The 17,987-nt window shown below is 35.3% G+C and overlaps 1 protein-coding gene across 1 annotated transcript; it reads left to right on the forward strand.

Annotated features, from left to right (window-relative positions):
* The first annotated feature begins 3,240 nt into the window (after positions 1–3,240).
* LOC125049221 (UNC93-like protein) lies at positions 3,241–16,295 on the forward strand. Its single transcript, XM_047648371.1, has 10 exons — positions 3,241–3,637; positions 4,421–4,539; positions 7,429–7,591; positions 8,191–8,314; positions 9,140–9,286; positions 9,416–9,482; positions 10,367–10,520; positions 12,073–12,183; positions 15,093–15,255; positions 16,005–16,295. The coding sequence occupies exons 1-10, from the start codon at positions 3,530–3,532 to the stop codon at positions 16,268–16,270; spliced, it is 1,422 nt and encodes a 473-aa protein (XP_047504327.1). The 5' UTR covers positions 3,241–3,529; the 3' UTR covers positions 16,271–16,295.
* Positions 16,296–17,987: the final 1,692 nt, after the last annotated feature.

The raw sequence follows: 17,987 nt of genomic DNA on the forward strand, positions 1-17,987 counted from the left end.
TAAAGTGTGTAACAACAGTGTTGTTAACAAGTTTTGAAAGTGTTGAAAGTGTAGTTAACAGTTATAGGTGTTGGTTTAGTAGAAAGCCTGATTTGGAGGTATCTTGAAATTTCCCAATAGCGACAGCGATGATCCCAACGTATTCTATCATTTCAAGTAACAATTCGCGAACATATTCTTCGTGTCTTACCTGTTTTGTCCAAATAGTAATTCAAGACCCTGCAAATTTAACAATGCGCTTGTGGGCAACAAAGTTGCCAGTAGTTTTTTTATTTGTATCTTATTTATTTTTCCCACTTGCTCGCCAACTCACCATAGATAAGTATGTAAGACGACTAAAACGTCACCATATTTTAGAGTTAGAAAACCAGCAGTAGCTGGTAGCATATGAGTAGATGCTTCCAATGGACAGCCAGTCCACATGACAGCACCACAGAACAGATTCGCTGGAGTTCTCCCTGCTGTATTAATATGCCAATATAGCAATTAGCGTACGGCATTTATCTTTTATTGAAGATTGTCTAAAGTATTAATAACCTGTGTTATTGTCGTACAGATAAAAGTCACCAGAAAATGACTCTTTTCGGAGGGAAGTAATTTACCCCATACACCTATGTGTTCCACAAAAAATGTACGGCATGCTGGAAAATGTTACCTATTTGTGAAGTACTCTCAAGATCATTTAATTTTATGTTGTTCTATATCATCATCACCTATATGCTAATCAGAGATATGTTGCGACCCTTGGCTTTCGACCGCTCCCCTGAAAATAAGTACGGCGTTTACGGGTAAAGTATCTGTATATGTGTCCAAAAGGAATTACACCAATGCCGTACAGTAATAAATGACTTAGATTGCTTCTGCAATTAACGTTGAATTAAAAATTTGCACCGACTTCCGGCACCATCACTTTAGTACGGCACTAGGTTTTTCGACATTTATTTTTAATCATCTATACCTACACTTATAACAAAGCCGTACATTAATAATTAGTCGAAATTCCTCATTTGTACCTGAGAAATTCCATTCACTCACGTACTCACATGTACCGCTCAAAAATGACGGCATAGTGCTCAGAGTTATTTTCAGATATAGTAACAGCCTTCTAAGCGTAATTCACGTTGGGTCATTTCACAGGTATTTTTTGTTCATGGGCTTGTGGTTATAGACCAATAATTATATAATATCGAATTAATGTTCTATTGACCTTGAGAACGCGATATTTGTTATATGACATAGTTAACAATTTGATCAGGTGTGACTCTTGCTAAAGCAACGTAAATCTTACATGGAACTTTTCAGTTTGGAGTATACTACCTACGGCTTCAATATCAGAGCAATTCCTTTTTCTTAGAAGGCAAGTTGGTCTATGTTAATAAAACATGTAACAACAGGAATGTTAATGGGTGTAGGTTTAGTAGAAAGACAACAACAAAACAATTCAGGATAGGTACCTTTTTTTTATAGAACGGGGGGCAAACGGGCAGGAGGCTCACCTGATGTTATGTAGGACCACTGAGAGTAGCAGTGGGCCCATTCTTCCTCAGGGGTTTCTTCTATGATATTTTCGTACGCTTTCACCGCATCTTCAGGGCTCGTAAAGGCTCGTTCTTGGGAATAAATGAAAGTCGCAGGGTGCCAGGTCAGGACTGTATGGCGGATGACTCATTATCTCGACACCTGCCATACAATGACCTTTCCGACCAAAGAATGAGGCAATCATCTTTTTTTTCTTGACTTCTTCCTTGCTTTATCTTTGTTGGCCGATCCTCGAAAGGAAACACCCACTGAGCTGATTGTCTTTTGGTTTTGGATATATTGCTTTGATCAGCTGTGACGATGACAAATACACCATTTGAGTCACTGCCATTGAACTTATCTAACATTTGGCGACACCAGTTCATGCGAAGGTGTTTCTGGTCGTCGGTTAGAGTATAGGGAATCCATCTAGTACAAAGCTTCCTGACGCCTAAATGTTCGTGTAATATTGAACTTGACTCAAAACAATGCCTAGGCTTGCCCGTATCTGCTGATAGGTCACTGTCTTATCTTCCTCTATCATGCGTCGCACAGCACTGATGTTATCTTAATAAGAAATGCATATCATAGCTTTGTTGTTGAATAAGCCCACAACGAAAGTCATCATCATCATTGACCGAAAGTTTTATCGTGTTGGGTTCAATTTCACGTGAAACAAGAGTTTTACTTTTGCCGCCAATTCACAAAAATATATGACAAATTAATGCAATATACTACATTAGGTTACGAAATAGTTCTTAAATTTAAATTCAATAAAAGTTTTCATTAGCAATGTTTCTATCTGGCCAGTTCTAAACATTTTCAGTGTTACCCACGTATTAGGGCCAATATAGCTCTGCTAGCATTGGTAAGGATTTTAAAACGAAGGTTTCATAAATTACGATACTTTATGCACCATGAATATTTAAATATTCCTGCACATTTTATGTAAAATGTTTTAGCGTCTTGATTTCTGTTTTGTCATTGAAACATGTTAGTTTATGTTTTTAATGCGTATCGTATACACTTTAACTTAGCAATATATTTGTATTATCTTATAATCAAGAAAGTAAGTGTATTATCTAACGCCCGAACCCAATTACCTATCTCAATCCATAATCCATCATCTGAGATAGTTGTAAAAATGTTGTAAAAAGTGTGCCAATAATCAATCGATGGATTGTAATAGCCATCTGTCGATACAAGCTATCCATGAGAGGTCATATCGGTGCCTGTGGATAGACCTTTGTATGAAAATGACAGTTGACGAAAGCTCAATTTCATCAGTTAATTGTTTTAACAGATTTTAACTTACACTATTTTTTAAAATAATTATAACAACTGTTTTAAACATACACATGTATATTTTAATGCTATTTGTACGGTTTTATTTACTTTATTTGGTTTACATTGAATATCAAATATGAGTGAAAACTCGGTAAAATGGAACAAATAGCATTTTATCCGTCGCCAAAAATGGATTGTCTCCGTAGGGTTTGGTTATTGGGATGCAGGTAAGAGATCGATCGACTGTCACGGTCTGATCTCAGATTGTCCAAATCTGAGATTGAGGATTGATTATTGGGTTCGAGCGTAAGGCATAAAATATACATAATATTAAATTTTATTTATCAAATACATATTTATTAGTAATAATAACAATCAAATATACTATAGTAATGAATACAGTAATTTTATTTATTATATTTTTTAAATATGTAGTAACATTTAAAAACTCAAAAGGCACTACACACCATGACATGGTTTTATTCCGAAAATAGATAAATATAAATTAAAGAGTGAGCTGCGTTATTCAGTAACTAGGTTTTTAATTATTACAGTAAATAACGTATTTTTATCAAACCAATTGTATAAATTAAGACATTAAATAATTGGAAATTTTTATTTAACTTATCAGTTAGTTAAAAACGTTTCAACGTACAATAACATTCTGAAAAACTCCAATGACAAAAATAATTAAAAAGTAAAATCGTGTACAGAAAAAGTAGAAATGACGTTAAAAGTAGAAAAGGAGTTTAAGCCGAGTGAAACGAAACGTATAGTGAAGAATGTGGTCATCATCAGTTCGGCGTTTATGGTGCACTTCACGGCGTATGGTGTGAGTATATTCTTTATTCAAATATAAACTACTGATAGATAGACCTGTAGACCTGTAGACCTGTAAAACCATTTAGTGCGTAATTCAGGTAAATCTGATGTGCCTAAAACTATGGCCTCCAAAGGAACGTACGCATAGTTATTGTTCCTACTTGATAAATAATTTTCTTATATATATATTACGTAATCGGGTGCAAACGGGCTGCCCATAGACTTAGACACTCACATTGCCAGAGGGCTCGGAAGTGCGTTTTAATAATTGGTACGCTGTTTTCTTGTGGTTTGGAAATACATCGGCGGCTGGTACCTACATAGTGGTGGTCCGGGGCAAAAACTTTCTTAAAAACGCTCAGTTGTGACGTCATACCCTGAAGGCTAAAACACGCAAAGAAAATGTTCCGGACGCTAAGGATATATTGAACTTCTCGGCCTTAGTCACTGGGGACTTCGGGCTCGTCAATGGATAGACTCGAGGATCCTCTCTATAGGAGAAAACTACATCCTTCGTCCACACGCACTTAAGGCCTTAAATAGCAGTTGAATTTTTCGTCTGCAATTGATTTGGAATGATTCAAGTGTTGGTCATTAGAAAAGATTAAGGCTATTTTTTCTTGTTATCTGTTATTGCAATTTTAAGTACAGTTTGCCTGTTAAAATTAAAACCAAAATTAAGAGGAAATTTGCAAAAGACTTTAGGTTTTGTGTTCCTATCATAATTTAATTTAATCTTGTTTATAGTGAATTCATTTTATCTACGTGTATGCTAGATTATAAAATTTTGTAGGGTGCTGCAAATCTCCAAAGCTCCATAAACGCCGAAGACGGTCTTGGAATGAGTTCGCTGGCGGCTGTTTACGCGGGACTCATTTTATCCAATATATTCCTACCAACGGCCGTGATTAAGTAAGTTTTTAATGTAATTGAGGAACTGTCTGAGTGAGAAGAAGAATGTGGGGCTTGGGGAACTTTTTGTGTTATTAAAAGCGAGCCTAATGTTGTATCGAAAATTGAACCCCGGAGCGTTACGCTGGCCAAAGACGGACCGCATTTTGCAGTCGATACCGACTGCTCTAAGCGGTCGCCGCACGGCGAACTGCAGTTTCCATACTAAATTCATATCCGCCATTCAGGTCCGTGTGGACCGCACGACCAGTTTCTGAGCGGTCGGAGCAGTCGCTCTGCGGTCGACTGCTTAGAGCTGCCGGACCCACCATACACGGACCGCTACAAGGGATTCCGACCGCGACTGCCGACCGCGCGCCTCTCCCTCAAATAAAATAAAATACTAACTAATTCATCAAATGAAACCACGGACATTCTAAAGTAGTTGAAAAACTTTTTGGTGTCTTCTCTCAGCTGGTGATACAAAGTCTGAAATATTCCATGCCATGTTCTATTGATTGTAGTATTGGACGCACCCACATACTACGGTGTCTACTACGCCTACGCTTGCGTAATAGTAGTACAAGAAGCAGTGTTTCTTCATCGAAATCCATCTTGTAAATGAACTCGTATCAGTATTATTTTGCAGTCGAACACAACTGCTCCAAGCAGTTGTAGCCGACTGCATTATGCGGTCGTGTTGCAGTCGTGTACGACTTCAACGCGACCGCTCTACAGCAGTCGGTCTTGACTGCAACATGCGGTCCGTCTATGGCCAGCTTTAGAGCGCTAGCTGATCACTAAACCTTCAGGCGTTAATTTTGATTATGTACTATAAGTAATATACGAAGAAATAATAAAACAATGTTTATGACATGTTGACGTCAATGTCGACAATGAGTTGACGTCAATAATGCATTTAATTCAATAAGCAGGGACAATTGTTGAAAGGCTTTTGAAAACATTCCAGAAATATATAACTATCTTTTACAGTGTTACTCAGAGCCATCACAATTAACATACAAGAGTTACTAACTCTCTTCAGAAGTTGGTTGTTAATCCTGATTGTTGTTGATCCTGTTGGACCGGCTATTTTTAATAATAGCCGGTCTAAATTCTTGCATACAAAATTTGAAATCAATTTTTAAAGACTGGTATCTTGACGATGGTACTCGAGGAGGTAACGCAGATGTAGTACTTTCAGATCTATCTAAGATTAGATCAGATTTTAGTTTAATGGGTCGAACTATAATTTTGATAAATGTGAAATATATCTCCATATTGAGAATATAGACGCCGACAATAAAAAAAATTAATACCTTAGCCCCAAATATAAAAATAATTAATAAAAAATCGCTGTACCTCTTAGGGGCACCGATATTCAAAGGTTTTGAAGAATACATTAACTCTACAATATCAAAATTTTCTCACTGTCTTCTGGATATTACCGCACACTCAGCTCCGTTCATTTTGACATTCTATCTTTTTATTCCCAAATTAACTTATCTACTTCGCTGTAGCACTCTTTGGAATCATTTAATTTTTATGAGTGATTTGGATAATCTTTTAAAAACTTCTTTGGTAACTACATATTTTAAATATTCATTTTGAAACACCTTCTTGGAATCAAGCATCGCTTCCTATTCGCTTGGGCGGATTAGGAGTACGCAAGATAACAAGTGTAGCTCTTCCAGCGTTTCTCTCATCTGCTCACAAATCTAGCAGTATGGTAGGTAAAATCCTTACATCTTATTCTACAAACTATAACAGATTTAACAGATGCGAGAAACGCGTGGTCAGCATCCAACCCAGGCTTGAGTTTGCCTTCTAGCGTCAACTTTCAAAGGAGCTGGGATGATCCTCTTTGCAAATCTGAATTCCAAAAGTTATAAGGTCACAATTCAATAACAGACCGCGTAAGGTTGGTGACTGTGGGGTCTAGGGAAGCCGGTCATTGGGTTAATGCTTATCTTTCGCCAAACACTGGCACCCTTCTGGACTCTGAATCATTTGGCATTGCCATCAGTCTCCGCTTAGGAGTGCCCATATGTACTCCCCATAAGTGTCCCTGTGGCTTTGATGTAAGTAGCCTTGGACATCATGGCCTACATTGCCAAAAGAGTGCAGGTCGTTTTTCTCGCCATGCCGCGCGCAACAACATTATACGCCACTCTCTTGCCTAAGCAAAAAAGCTGGGGCGGAAAATAATAAACGGCACAAATATAAGAGTATTTCCTCCAACTTCGATTTTGTTCCTTTGGAGAGACTTTTGGGCCGTGGGGTCAAGTGCACAGGCGCCTATTAAAGATTTAAGTTGGCGCCTAGTAGATAGTGCCGGTGACCGCAGAGATGGCACTTTCCTGGCTCAACGAATAAGTATCGCAATACCAAACTTAAAAACACAGGGACACTTTTTGATTTTCTTTTAAATAATTTTATATTATTACTTTGTAGGTTAAGAATATTGTAAATACTATTTTTTATTATTAAAGCTTTATTTAATCCATACATACAACAATTGTTAGTTTATATTCCTTAATATTTTATTAGTATTAGTTAAGTTAGTAAGTTTTAACAAAATTTAAGTTAGATTTTATTTATTATTTTTTATATCTGGTTTTTGTATGGCCCCTTTTAGGGTAAAAGCCTCCTCCATATTTTTCCATTTTTCTTTGTTTTGCGCAACATCCATCCAGTTTTCCCCCGTTAGTTCTACAATGTCATCTGTCCATCTTGTAAATACTATACTTGATAGTAAATAAAATTTCTATCATAAAATAATATAACGAATTAATATGCATTAAAATTATAATGGCTTAACCTCCGTTGAAATACTTCGAACATTCGGTCATTTAGAGATTGTCTGTCTGAGAGGTGAGAAGTGAACTAAACAAGAGACTATAATTTCAGGTGGATAGGCACAAAATGGGCAATATCTCTCTCGTTTGTGACCTATATGCCATTTATAGCTGCTCAATTATGGCCGTCATTCTACACTATGATACCAGCAGGGCTGTGTATTGGTCTTGGAGGCGGACCCCTTTGGTGTTCGAAGTCTACCTATTTAGCTGTGGTAAGTATTGAAAAAGATATTGAAAGCAGTGATGGCCCTGAGGTCGTTAGAAAAACAAAATCTGTCACAAAAGTTTGATCACCTTGCCTATTAGGGCAAGGCTACACGGGCGGTTCTCCCGCCGCGGGAAACCGCTCGACAAAGCTGCCGCAGACCATCAAACTACACGGGACGCGGTTTATCGCTGCCTTTTGTTCATTTCAACATGGATCCGCCAATGATAACTGCGCTTGCAGCTCTCATATTAATAGAATTATTAAATAAATAAATTAATTATTTAATAATTAATGAAATGGATTGGCGTAATCCTTCGACTGCACATCATACAAAGCAGGTCGATCTTGTATTTCTACAATAAAACGCTCCGTATCGAACATTTTGACAAAACAAGAAAAAACAAAAAACAAGGTCATGTCAAAGTCAAAAATCATTTATTCATATAGGTAACACAATGTACACTTATGAACGTAAAAAAATAAATATACATTAAATGCCTCTAATTTACTAAATTTTATTTAATCGTTTGAAATGGTAAAAACTGATATTCTTACATAGATCCATAACTATTTTGTTTTTTAAAATAAGGTCCGTGATTTCAGGTATCTGAGGTTCATAGCAAGTTATCAAATATATCAGCGGAAGTATTGTTGGCGCGATTCCTTGGTATATTCTTCATGTTATTCCAGTTTCATCAAGTTTGGGGAAATCTTATCTCGTCGCTTGGTAAGCGCCCATTACCAATTTACCTGTGGTTTATTGCGTCTATGTACGACTTTGAAAATTTTATGATAAATTTTTATTTTGAAAGACATGCAAATTTTATTTATCTACCTCCTAAACGACTCGACCGATTCTTATGAAATTTTTTATGCATATTCAGTAAGTCTGAGAATCGGCTACTAATCTATCTTTCACACCCCTAAGTGATAAGGTATACACACCAAAATTTTTGTTTTAGTTTTTTTATTATACAGCAAACAAATACATACACACAACTCTTAATTTTCACCCCTCTACGACCAACACCCTATTTTTTATATGTAAATTAAATTCTTATGACTTGAACCTCACAGTTTATATTTGGAAAATTTCATAGAAAAACTTAAAGAGTTCCACTAACACTTGAACTATATGATATGGTATTAAAGTTCAAATTGACTTTTAAGTATTATTACAAATATTTTGTATGGGAATATAGAAAAGTGTTGTTTTTAGACTTTTTCTTTCAATTTTTTTTATTTTTTCTCTCCGTAAGAACCATCCTCGTACTTCAAGGAATTTTATAAAAAAATAATTGGTCAAATTGGTCGTTGAAGGCGTTGTTGAGTTATGCGCTTACAACACATTTTGCGATTCATTTTTATATTATAGATTTCAAACAATCATTCCAATATTCGAAACTGAAACTTTTTCTTCACATGCGACAAGTGTTGCCTGCCATTATTTACGTATTCAAACTCCAACAAAAGAAATGTCAGGCGCAAATAGTTACATACTAAAACGCTGTTAAATAGTATAATAGTACGAAATAACAAAAATTACTTTCAGTACTATCCTCGGGCGATAATCAAGCTGCTGTGACCGCGATCAACGCGACCATGATTCCAGAAATCTGTGGAGCGAACTTCTTGCCCAGCGCTGATGCTGCAGAGGCCTTACAGCGGCAGCCTTATGAGAAAATCCAGCTCTTATCTGGTTAGTGTTTTTTTAATATATTGCTCAAAAATTCAGGACCCTGTGTGCGACACTGTGTTTATCAGTATATTATTCTAATTGTTAATATTTTATCCAAAATATGGAACAAATATTTGCATTTCATTTCAGGCATATATCTGGCGTGCATGGTGGCAGCGGCCCTAATGGTTGCAATTGGGGTAGACTCTATGGAGAGGTATAAATAATAATAATAATTAAAAACATTACACTATTTTAATTTTCATATTTTTTAAGAGTGCGAACTAATGACAACTTACTGCTTAAAAACACCCATCTCATATGCCGCAGCCAACTAGCGTAATTAGGCGTTCAGTTAACATATCCTTTTAACTAAACAGCGCCGTTTAAAATAAACGTGTGTGTACTTATGTACACGCGTAGAAGGTATACTTCTTAACATAACAAGATAAAAATCTTTTCAAAAATTTTCTTCTACGTTTGTAGAAAAAACGACATTAACAATAGAAAAAAAGGTATTTAATACATTGACAGTTTTATTCTAACGCATTATCTAGTTAAATGAAGTTTACTTAAATATCACAAAATGAAATGTTGACTATAGCTATATATAAATGTTAACTTCAGGGTGTCGGTTTTTTTGTGACGGTGTGCGGGCGCATCGTAAAAATTTACTCTCATCATTTTTCCATAACGCGCCAACAGAAGTAACTTCAAAAGTTATTCACCGTAGCGTTTGTTACTACATTTAATAAACTGGCTGGCTTAATGCTTAGACCAAATAAAAAGGAATCCCGTGCAAAGCCGGGACGGGTCGCTTGTTTTAATAATCGTCTATGTTTAAAATCGCGCGATCTACGTTCTGGTCAGAAATGCCAATCAAAAAATATTGTACCATACAATATTCATAATCTATATAATATCTATTTATTTAAAAACCGACTCATCAGTACCGGATTACGTGGTTTAGAAACCAGCTATGTTTGCGGAAGTATGATAAATATAAGAACTAGTAAGAGTGAGTCAATAGGCTATTAGAATAATTTTGTTCCTAGATAATTCTTAATTCGAAATTCGATAAAGTGATAATAAATATTATAGATACGACACTGGGCCCGCTAACAATGTAATGGGAGGTGGTGAAATGCTCATGGCGACCCTAAAGCTATTAGCGGAGCCCAAGATGAGTATGATGACAACCATCGTAGCCTTCAACGGATTACAGCAAGGTTTCTTCGGAGCTGATTTTACAGCGGTTAGTATTTTTTTTTTTAAAGACAATTCACACCAATTGACCGAGTCCCATGCTAAGCTGGTGAAGCTTGTGTTATGGGTACTAGGCAACGGATATACATACATATTATAGATAGATAGACATATAAATACATATTTAAACACCCAAGACCTAAGCACAACACCAAATGCTCATCACATCGATGTTTGTCTCAGCCGGGGATCGAACTCGGGACCCATGGATTCGCAGTCAGGGGTACTAACCACTAGACCAATGAGTCGTCAATTCAAAAAAAAAAGTCGTCTTGTATCTCTATTATGGCTTCTGCCTGCAGTGAGGTCTACTATGAGGTCTCGCGTTCAAATCAACTTAATCAGTATGTAACGCTATGGATCCTGCAGATGCTCTTTTGGTGGGTATTTTGATTGAATAAAATCTGACAATTTAAATAAATGTGTAATTTTTTGAAGTGAAACTTTTTTAGGCGCATGAGGGTAAATTTTTTACGGATGAAACGTCACGAAGATGTGCAGCGTTTTGTCGAAGAAAAGGGAGAGAGCGATCGAGATCGATTGAGAGATAGTGAGAAGGGCGAATTACCATGTAGAAATTATATTTTTAAAATTAAAACTTCGTTAAGAGAATTTATGAAATATTAGTATATTATATTTTATGCAAAATAATTTATTGAAATGTCAAATGACGAATTGTAAATTCAAATGCCTATAGCTATCATAGAAATAAAAGAATAAAAATTAAATTTAGACACTCTTAATATTTTAATGAAAATTAAATTCCTAACATATCTTCCTTTTCCCCTCCCTCTAAGTCACGGAAATCTAAATGGTCTAAGATCCCGCTATAGAACGACCTTCACCGAGATGCTTATTTAATGAAACTTATTTTATATATAATTTAATATGTCAATAAATATAATCCATATGGGTTGCCTAGCAAATTTCAGTCCAGAGTATGTTTAATTAATTTAAAAAAAATATATTTTTTTAAACATTTCACCGGTATGATTATTAGATAAATTCTATACCAATCGAAAGTATGAAGCCCATAGAATATGCAAACGTTAGGTTGTTTTTAATCAATTAATTATTTATGTGTATATTTTTTATGTGACACTAAAGTATATATACATCTTTAGTATAAAAGAAGGTTATAGTGATACATATATAATACTACCCTGATTAAAAATATTGATTGAAAAAAGTTCAAAAAATTTACTACATGCAAATTATAAAAAAAAATTTTTTTTTAAAATATTAATTAAACATACTCTGGACTGAAATTTGCTAGGCAACCCATATGGATTATATTTATTGACATATTAAATTAAATATAAAATAAGTTTCATTAAATAAGCATCTCGGTGAAGGTCGTTGTATAGCGGGATCTTATACTAAAAGTTTTAGATTTGTCTAAATATGAACAAGACTTAAAAATTTGTTAGCCAAAGAAGTTTCACTTCTGACATGTGTACTTTGTACGTACGCACTTTTTTTAATGATTAATGTGCAACACAGATTTCTTAAGCATTTTCAAATATTATTATGTGTTTCAGGCATTCGTGTCATGCGCAGTCGGAACTGGAACAGTTGGCTATGTAATGCTGGCCTCTGGTGTTGCTGCTGCTATAGGATGCTATGTTACATGTTTTGGATATATCGCTAAGGTATTTCATACAAATTTTATTAATTATCGGTGAACATCCTTAGAATATTATATTTAACTAAGCAGCCTGTGTCCGTTGCTTGCATTATAAGTGAACAGCCCATGGATACTCAGATATTGTATTATATTATTATTTAATACTAGCTGGCCTGGCGAACATCGTGCCGCCTAACAGTCGATTCTTTATTTTTTTTAATACTTATTCTGCTATTCGGGACACCGGTCTAGCTAGTAAGATAAAAAAAAGAAAGTTGATAATACAACAAATATATTATGTCAAAAAATAAAAATTTACCTTCCCGGAACCCCTCCACTAACACTTGAACTTTATGGTATGGCATTAAAGTTCAAATTGCCTTTAAATATTATTACGAATATTTTGTATGGGAATATAGAAAAGTGTTATTTTTAGACTTTTTCACTCATTTTTTTTGAATTTTTCTCTCCGTAAGAACCATCCTCGTACTTCAAGGAATATTATAAAAAAAGAATCATACAAATCGGTCAAGCCGTTTTCATGTTATGTCGTGACAACGGAAAACGGGTTTAATTTTTATATATTTTTATATATGGGAATGAATAAGGCGCAACTTCGTTTCTATGTGAATACAAAAGAAACAACATTTAAGCCTATATTCTAGGTTTTATAAAGTAAAATAATATAATGAAAAAATTAAAATACCTTACACATATTATTTCAAGTGACATAAATTAAACATCGTCGATCAGAAGGCAAAGACAACATTACAGAAGAGTTTTAATAAAAACCAATATATACAAGAGCTTGTATAGGAAAATATATTATGTTTTTCTTACATATATTAAACTTTAGTATACAGTTCTGTGGTATACATAAAATGTGGTAACGAAAAAAGAGTAGCAATACCTACGCATCTATTCTGCGTTTAATTAAATTGCAAGTACATAAATTGGGTTTGATTTTTTTTGGAAAGAAAAAAAAAAATTACACAATACAGTATATAATATATATAAATAACTAAAGTAAAGGGCACTAGTCCCCACACTAGGATTCCCTGTTGTGGGCAGCCAGTCTCTTCCTTTTGACATGTAAACTGTATTTTACATAACACAAATTTATATATTTAAACTGTTTTTGCACAATAATATCTTGAATGTTTATAAATCTTGTTTTTGATCTATATGGTACCTCCATTAACAACGCAAATAAAACTTTAAAGGGTTACTCATTATTTTGATCATCCAAATTCTGTGAGAAAGGATCGCATTGCTTGCACTTATAAGGGATGAACTTAGTCGAGCTAAGTAATACTCGTAGCTATATATTTATTGCAATGATTTATTGAAGTGAAAACTTTTTTAGCGGCGTAGTACACTTTTTTTGGAATGGGTAAAAAATGTTAAACTCGCGTCAGGACACGTGATACGTACGGACACGTCAGGACACGACATAATTAAAGCAATTCGTGCAAAATTATTCCCTAACCATTCCAAAATATCAAAAATGCACACCGTTAATATTCAAGTTTTCACTTCTGCCGGCACTCCCGGAGTGCAACCCGTCGTTTTTTTTATGTAAAGTACGAATTAAATTCTTTCTGTTTTTATTGTCTATGACTGACGTGCCTATTATGTTCACATTAACTATAATTGAATAATAGTTTGTCAAATCCAAGATATGAATGTTCTTATTCAAGGCTTCTGCTCATAACCTACAATCTTTCAACGGGAAATTACCAATTTCGATGACATTTTGGTAAGTTACAAAGTTCATGGATTGAAATTGAAATTAAATTTTAGCAGGCACGTCGAATCCCTGGTATTAAAATTACGGAAACTTATTTTTGTCTTTAAGCTCAAGCTCTGTCTCAAGCACATCGCTAATCGCAGCGTCCTTAGGATGGTATACTATGCCTTATGTCATTCTTTGGTGGTGTATTGTATACCCTCGTGGGGAGGCGCTGCCAAAACATACCTCATTGAGGTCGAGAGAGCGCATCGTGCGATCTTGAAAGTAGGTGCAGGACTTCGCTTCGCTTTCCCACAGCTGACTTGTATAAGGATTGGGATGTATTATCCGTTAGACAAACTTTCATCCTGTACACTATTCTTACAAAGCATTCTGAGATAGAATACGATCATAAACTTGTAGATGGAAGGCGTTGAAAGGATTCCGTATGCCGTCCTCAACTTTTCAAAACAGCTCTTTCCCATAGTTCGTATTGCTTTCTAGGTACCCATTTATACAATAAACTTAACAAAGACCTTCAAATTTATCAACTCACAAAATTCAATTGTTTAAAAGTAGTAACTAAATATCTCAAATCGCTTGATTACCAAAGCACAGAAAATCTATTACGACCTCTAATTTAATTTAATAAATGGAACGTTTTGCTCGCGCACACTAGTCTCAATTTAGTACACTCACACACGCACACGCACTCACACTGACCCGTACACTCACACACACACACACTTACAAATGCTTTAACTTTTTACTATTTTTTTATTTTTATTTATTTTTTTTATATATTTTTTATAAATTATTTATTTTCGTTCATTTTTAAAGACTTGTATTAGCAATACTTTTTGCAACACTATGTTCAAGAGGGACTGGTGACTTGTAATAACAGGTTTTCCCAACCTTTTTCAAGCACCAGTCTCTCAGTATAATACATAGCTTTAAGCTTATTGTCAAGTTTATTATTATTATTAATTAAAATTAAGTTAAATTAAGTCTTATATTTTTCGATTAGTCAATGTATATATATAGAAAAACCCTCAATATAAGTTAAAGTTTTATAAATTAATTACACTTGACACACACTAGATATCCGATGAAATCCTTTTCTACTACTAATTTTTTTTAATATATTTACAAAAATGTTTCTCTAAATAGTGCATGTTTAGAATTGTATTAATTTTTCACAGGTAACAGGGCGGATGCCTCTGATCTGCGCAGCTACTGTGATTCATATGGCTCTTGTGGCTACAATACTGCTATGGAAGCCTCAAGCGAATATGAGCTATGTGATGTACATCATCGCCGTGCTGTGGGGTTTCTGTGATTCCGTCTGGCTGGTCCAGGTTAATGGTAAGCAAATCAGAGAATTTGAGGTTTATGAAATTAGCTGGCAGAAAACGCCGGCAACTCTAGGGTTTGCCAGTCAGAAGTACCTTTTTTTAATGGAACAGGAGGCTCACCTGATTTTAAGACATATCACTCACACAGCTTATAGGATCGCAAGTGCCTTGCCGGCCTTTTAAAATAGGAAAGCAATTTTTTGAAGTACCCTAAGTCAAATTTGTACGGAAATACTTTAGTGGGGCAAAAACTGCCTTAAAAACGCTCTGCCTTGCGATTCTGTAACTCACTTTTCGAACTCACACAGCGGTTTTCGCAGCGGCGGTCGCGCTCAAATCAGTCGTGAAGCAGTCATTTTACGAATTGGCATTCTGATAAGGAGGGAGCTTGTAGTTTATTGTTTATCAGACTGCTTTACGACTGATATGAGCGCGACCGCCGCGGCCGCTGCAAAAACCGCTGCGTGAGTTACAGAATCGCAAGGCTGTTGTGGAACGACGGACGTCGAGGTACCAATGGAATTTGGTATTTGGCATCGACGTCTGATACTGTAACTGCACCTGCTTTTGTCCTACACTATTATAAGATTACTCCGGGTATTAGGTTGGTGGACTCAGTCTCCGCACTTAGACTTATAATTGGTCCGTTGTGAACCAATAAAAAGTGATAGTTTCAATATAATAGCAGAAAAATTAATATCATAAACGTATTTTGTCTATAATAATAATGATTGCTTGGAATACCCATTACATTTTCAGCATTCGTTGGAATCCTATTCCCCGGAAGAGAAAAAGCTGCCTTTTCAAACGCCCACCTCTGGTCAGCTGTAGGCTATATCATAGCCTACATGATTTCGCCCTATCTCCGAACAAGTTCCAAAGCTTATTTCCTTGGAACCACAATGCTTGTCGGCGTTTTTCTATACTTAATAGTGGAATTCCAAGTGAAGAAGGAAATAGAAGAGAAAAAAACTGAAGAGCCTGTGAATGGTGTAGATAATAAGGCGTTCACTATTGCAGAATAATACAAGTCTGCCAAGAAGTTTTTTTTTAATAAAGTGAAATATATTGTAAATATTAACTATATTTTATTCATGTCACATTTTGTTGCACTTAAGTTGAACAAACATTTTTGAAGTGAAAATTCTTTAGGCGCATGAGGGTAAAAATTTTACAGATGAAACGCAATAATAATAATATTAGCGTCACGAAGATGTGCAGCGCTTTTGTCGAAGAAAAGCGAGAGAGCGATTGTGACCGATTGAGAGAGAGTGAGAAGGGTAGAGAAATTCTATTTTTAAAATTAAAATTATTGAATTCCTAACATATCTACCTTTCCTCTCTCTCTAAGTCTCGGAAATCTAAAGTTTTAGATTTGTTTAAATATGAATAAGGCTTAAAAATTAGTTTGCCAAAGAAATTTCACTTCTGACATGTGAACTTTTTTTATTTAGTAAATTCGCTTGATTTATATTAATATTAATACTAATGTCTATTTTTGCAATCTTTATTCTTTGTGCGACCATCCGATCGCTACCTCGGTATTCAATTAAATTCTAAACATTTTATAAAACATATTCTTAAGAATCTAGCTACAAGTGCACATGTGTCATAGTTGCTCATTTGACTCGTTCGGTTGTTTACGAATTGTTACGAATTGACTTCGAACATCTGCCCGAAGTGGGATGGTCGAGTCGGAGTAGGGAATAGTAGTAAGTTGTGACACATGCGCACGGGCAATTTCTATTGTATAAGTTTGAAGTAATACAGTTTATGTAAAGTCTGTGACTGTAACCATCCAGAATAATAAAAAAATAAACAAAGTTTTTCATTAATTTTATCCTCCACATCCTGTATCTTTTTCATAATATCCACTAGATTGGTACCGATGAGTCCTTGCGTTAGACATACTATTTATAGTTGTTTATTGAAGATAATGTTAAGTTATACGAATTTTTTTTTTCAAATCATAACTTTATATTTACTTCGGACCCCACTGTGAAAAAAAAATACTCTACCGAAAAGCGACCCTGTATTAAAAGTTTTGGCGCATTTAATAGGGATTCTGAAAGGTATTACACATGGCCATGAGTCGAATTTTAATACGAATTAGTAAAAAAAGTTAACTTTCTTATAAAAACTCTGCAGGGGTTGAGCTTAGAGACCTCCCGTAGAACAATTCATCATCTTTACCCCATCGGAGAGTGTCTTTTACGTCTACCGTTGCGCTTACGTCAGCACCAGTCAAACACTCCGCTGGCAGTGCGACCCAAATTCTTAGCCTCCTGAATGACAAACTTCCGTTCAAAAACTAAACTTTCTGTGCCACCTCCCACCATTTGCCGATCCAGCCAAGCTACTGGTATCCGACTACTACGCCGGCTCGGCATGCGCTCTAAGTGCCCTATAACGTGGCCAATTTAAGGCCACGTATTCGCCTATAATGATGGGCTACCAATTTCAGCTTTTTTTCATAACAACCATAATATTTTTTATACCACGAGTATTAGGTAAATTGGGCTGTGGTTTGCCATTGTAGAATATTAGCTGTATCGATTACTTTTTGATTTTAGTTATCTTCAACCCTAAAGCCGGAATAACATTACCAAATTAGTGGATGCATGTGAAATCAGTTTCACGAAAGTAGTTTCCATATATCGGAAAGTAATTCCGTAAAATAATTAGTGTCGTGAAATCCAGTATCGCAGTAACCATGGAAGCATCAAAGCTATATTTTTCTAT

The sequence above is a fragment of the Pieris napi genome, chromosome 4, assembly GCF_905475465.1.
Source record: "Pieris napi chromosome 4, ilPieNapi1.2, whole genome shotgun sequence".
Classification (NCBI taxonomy): Eukaryota; Metazoa; Arthropoda; class Insecta; order Lepidoptera; family Pieridae; genus Pieris; species Pieris napi.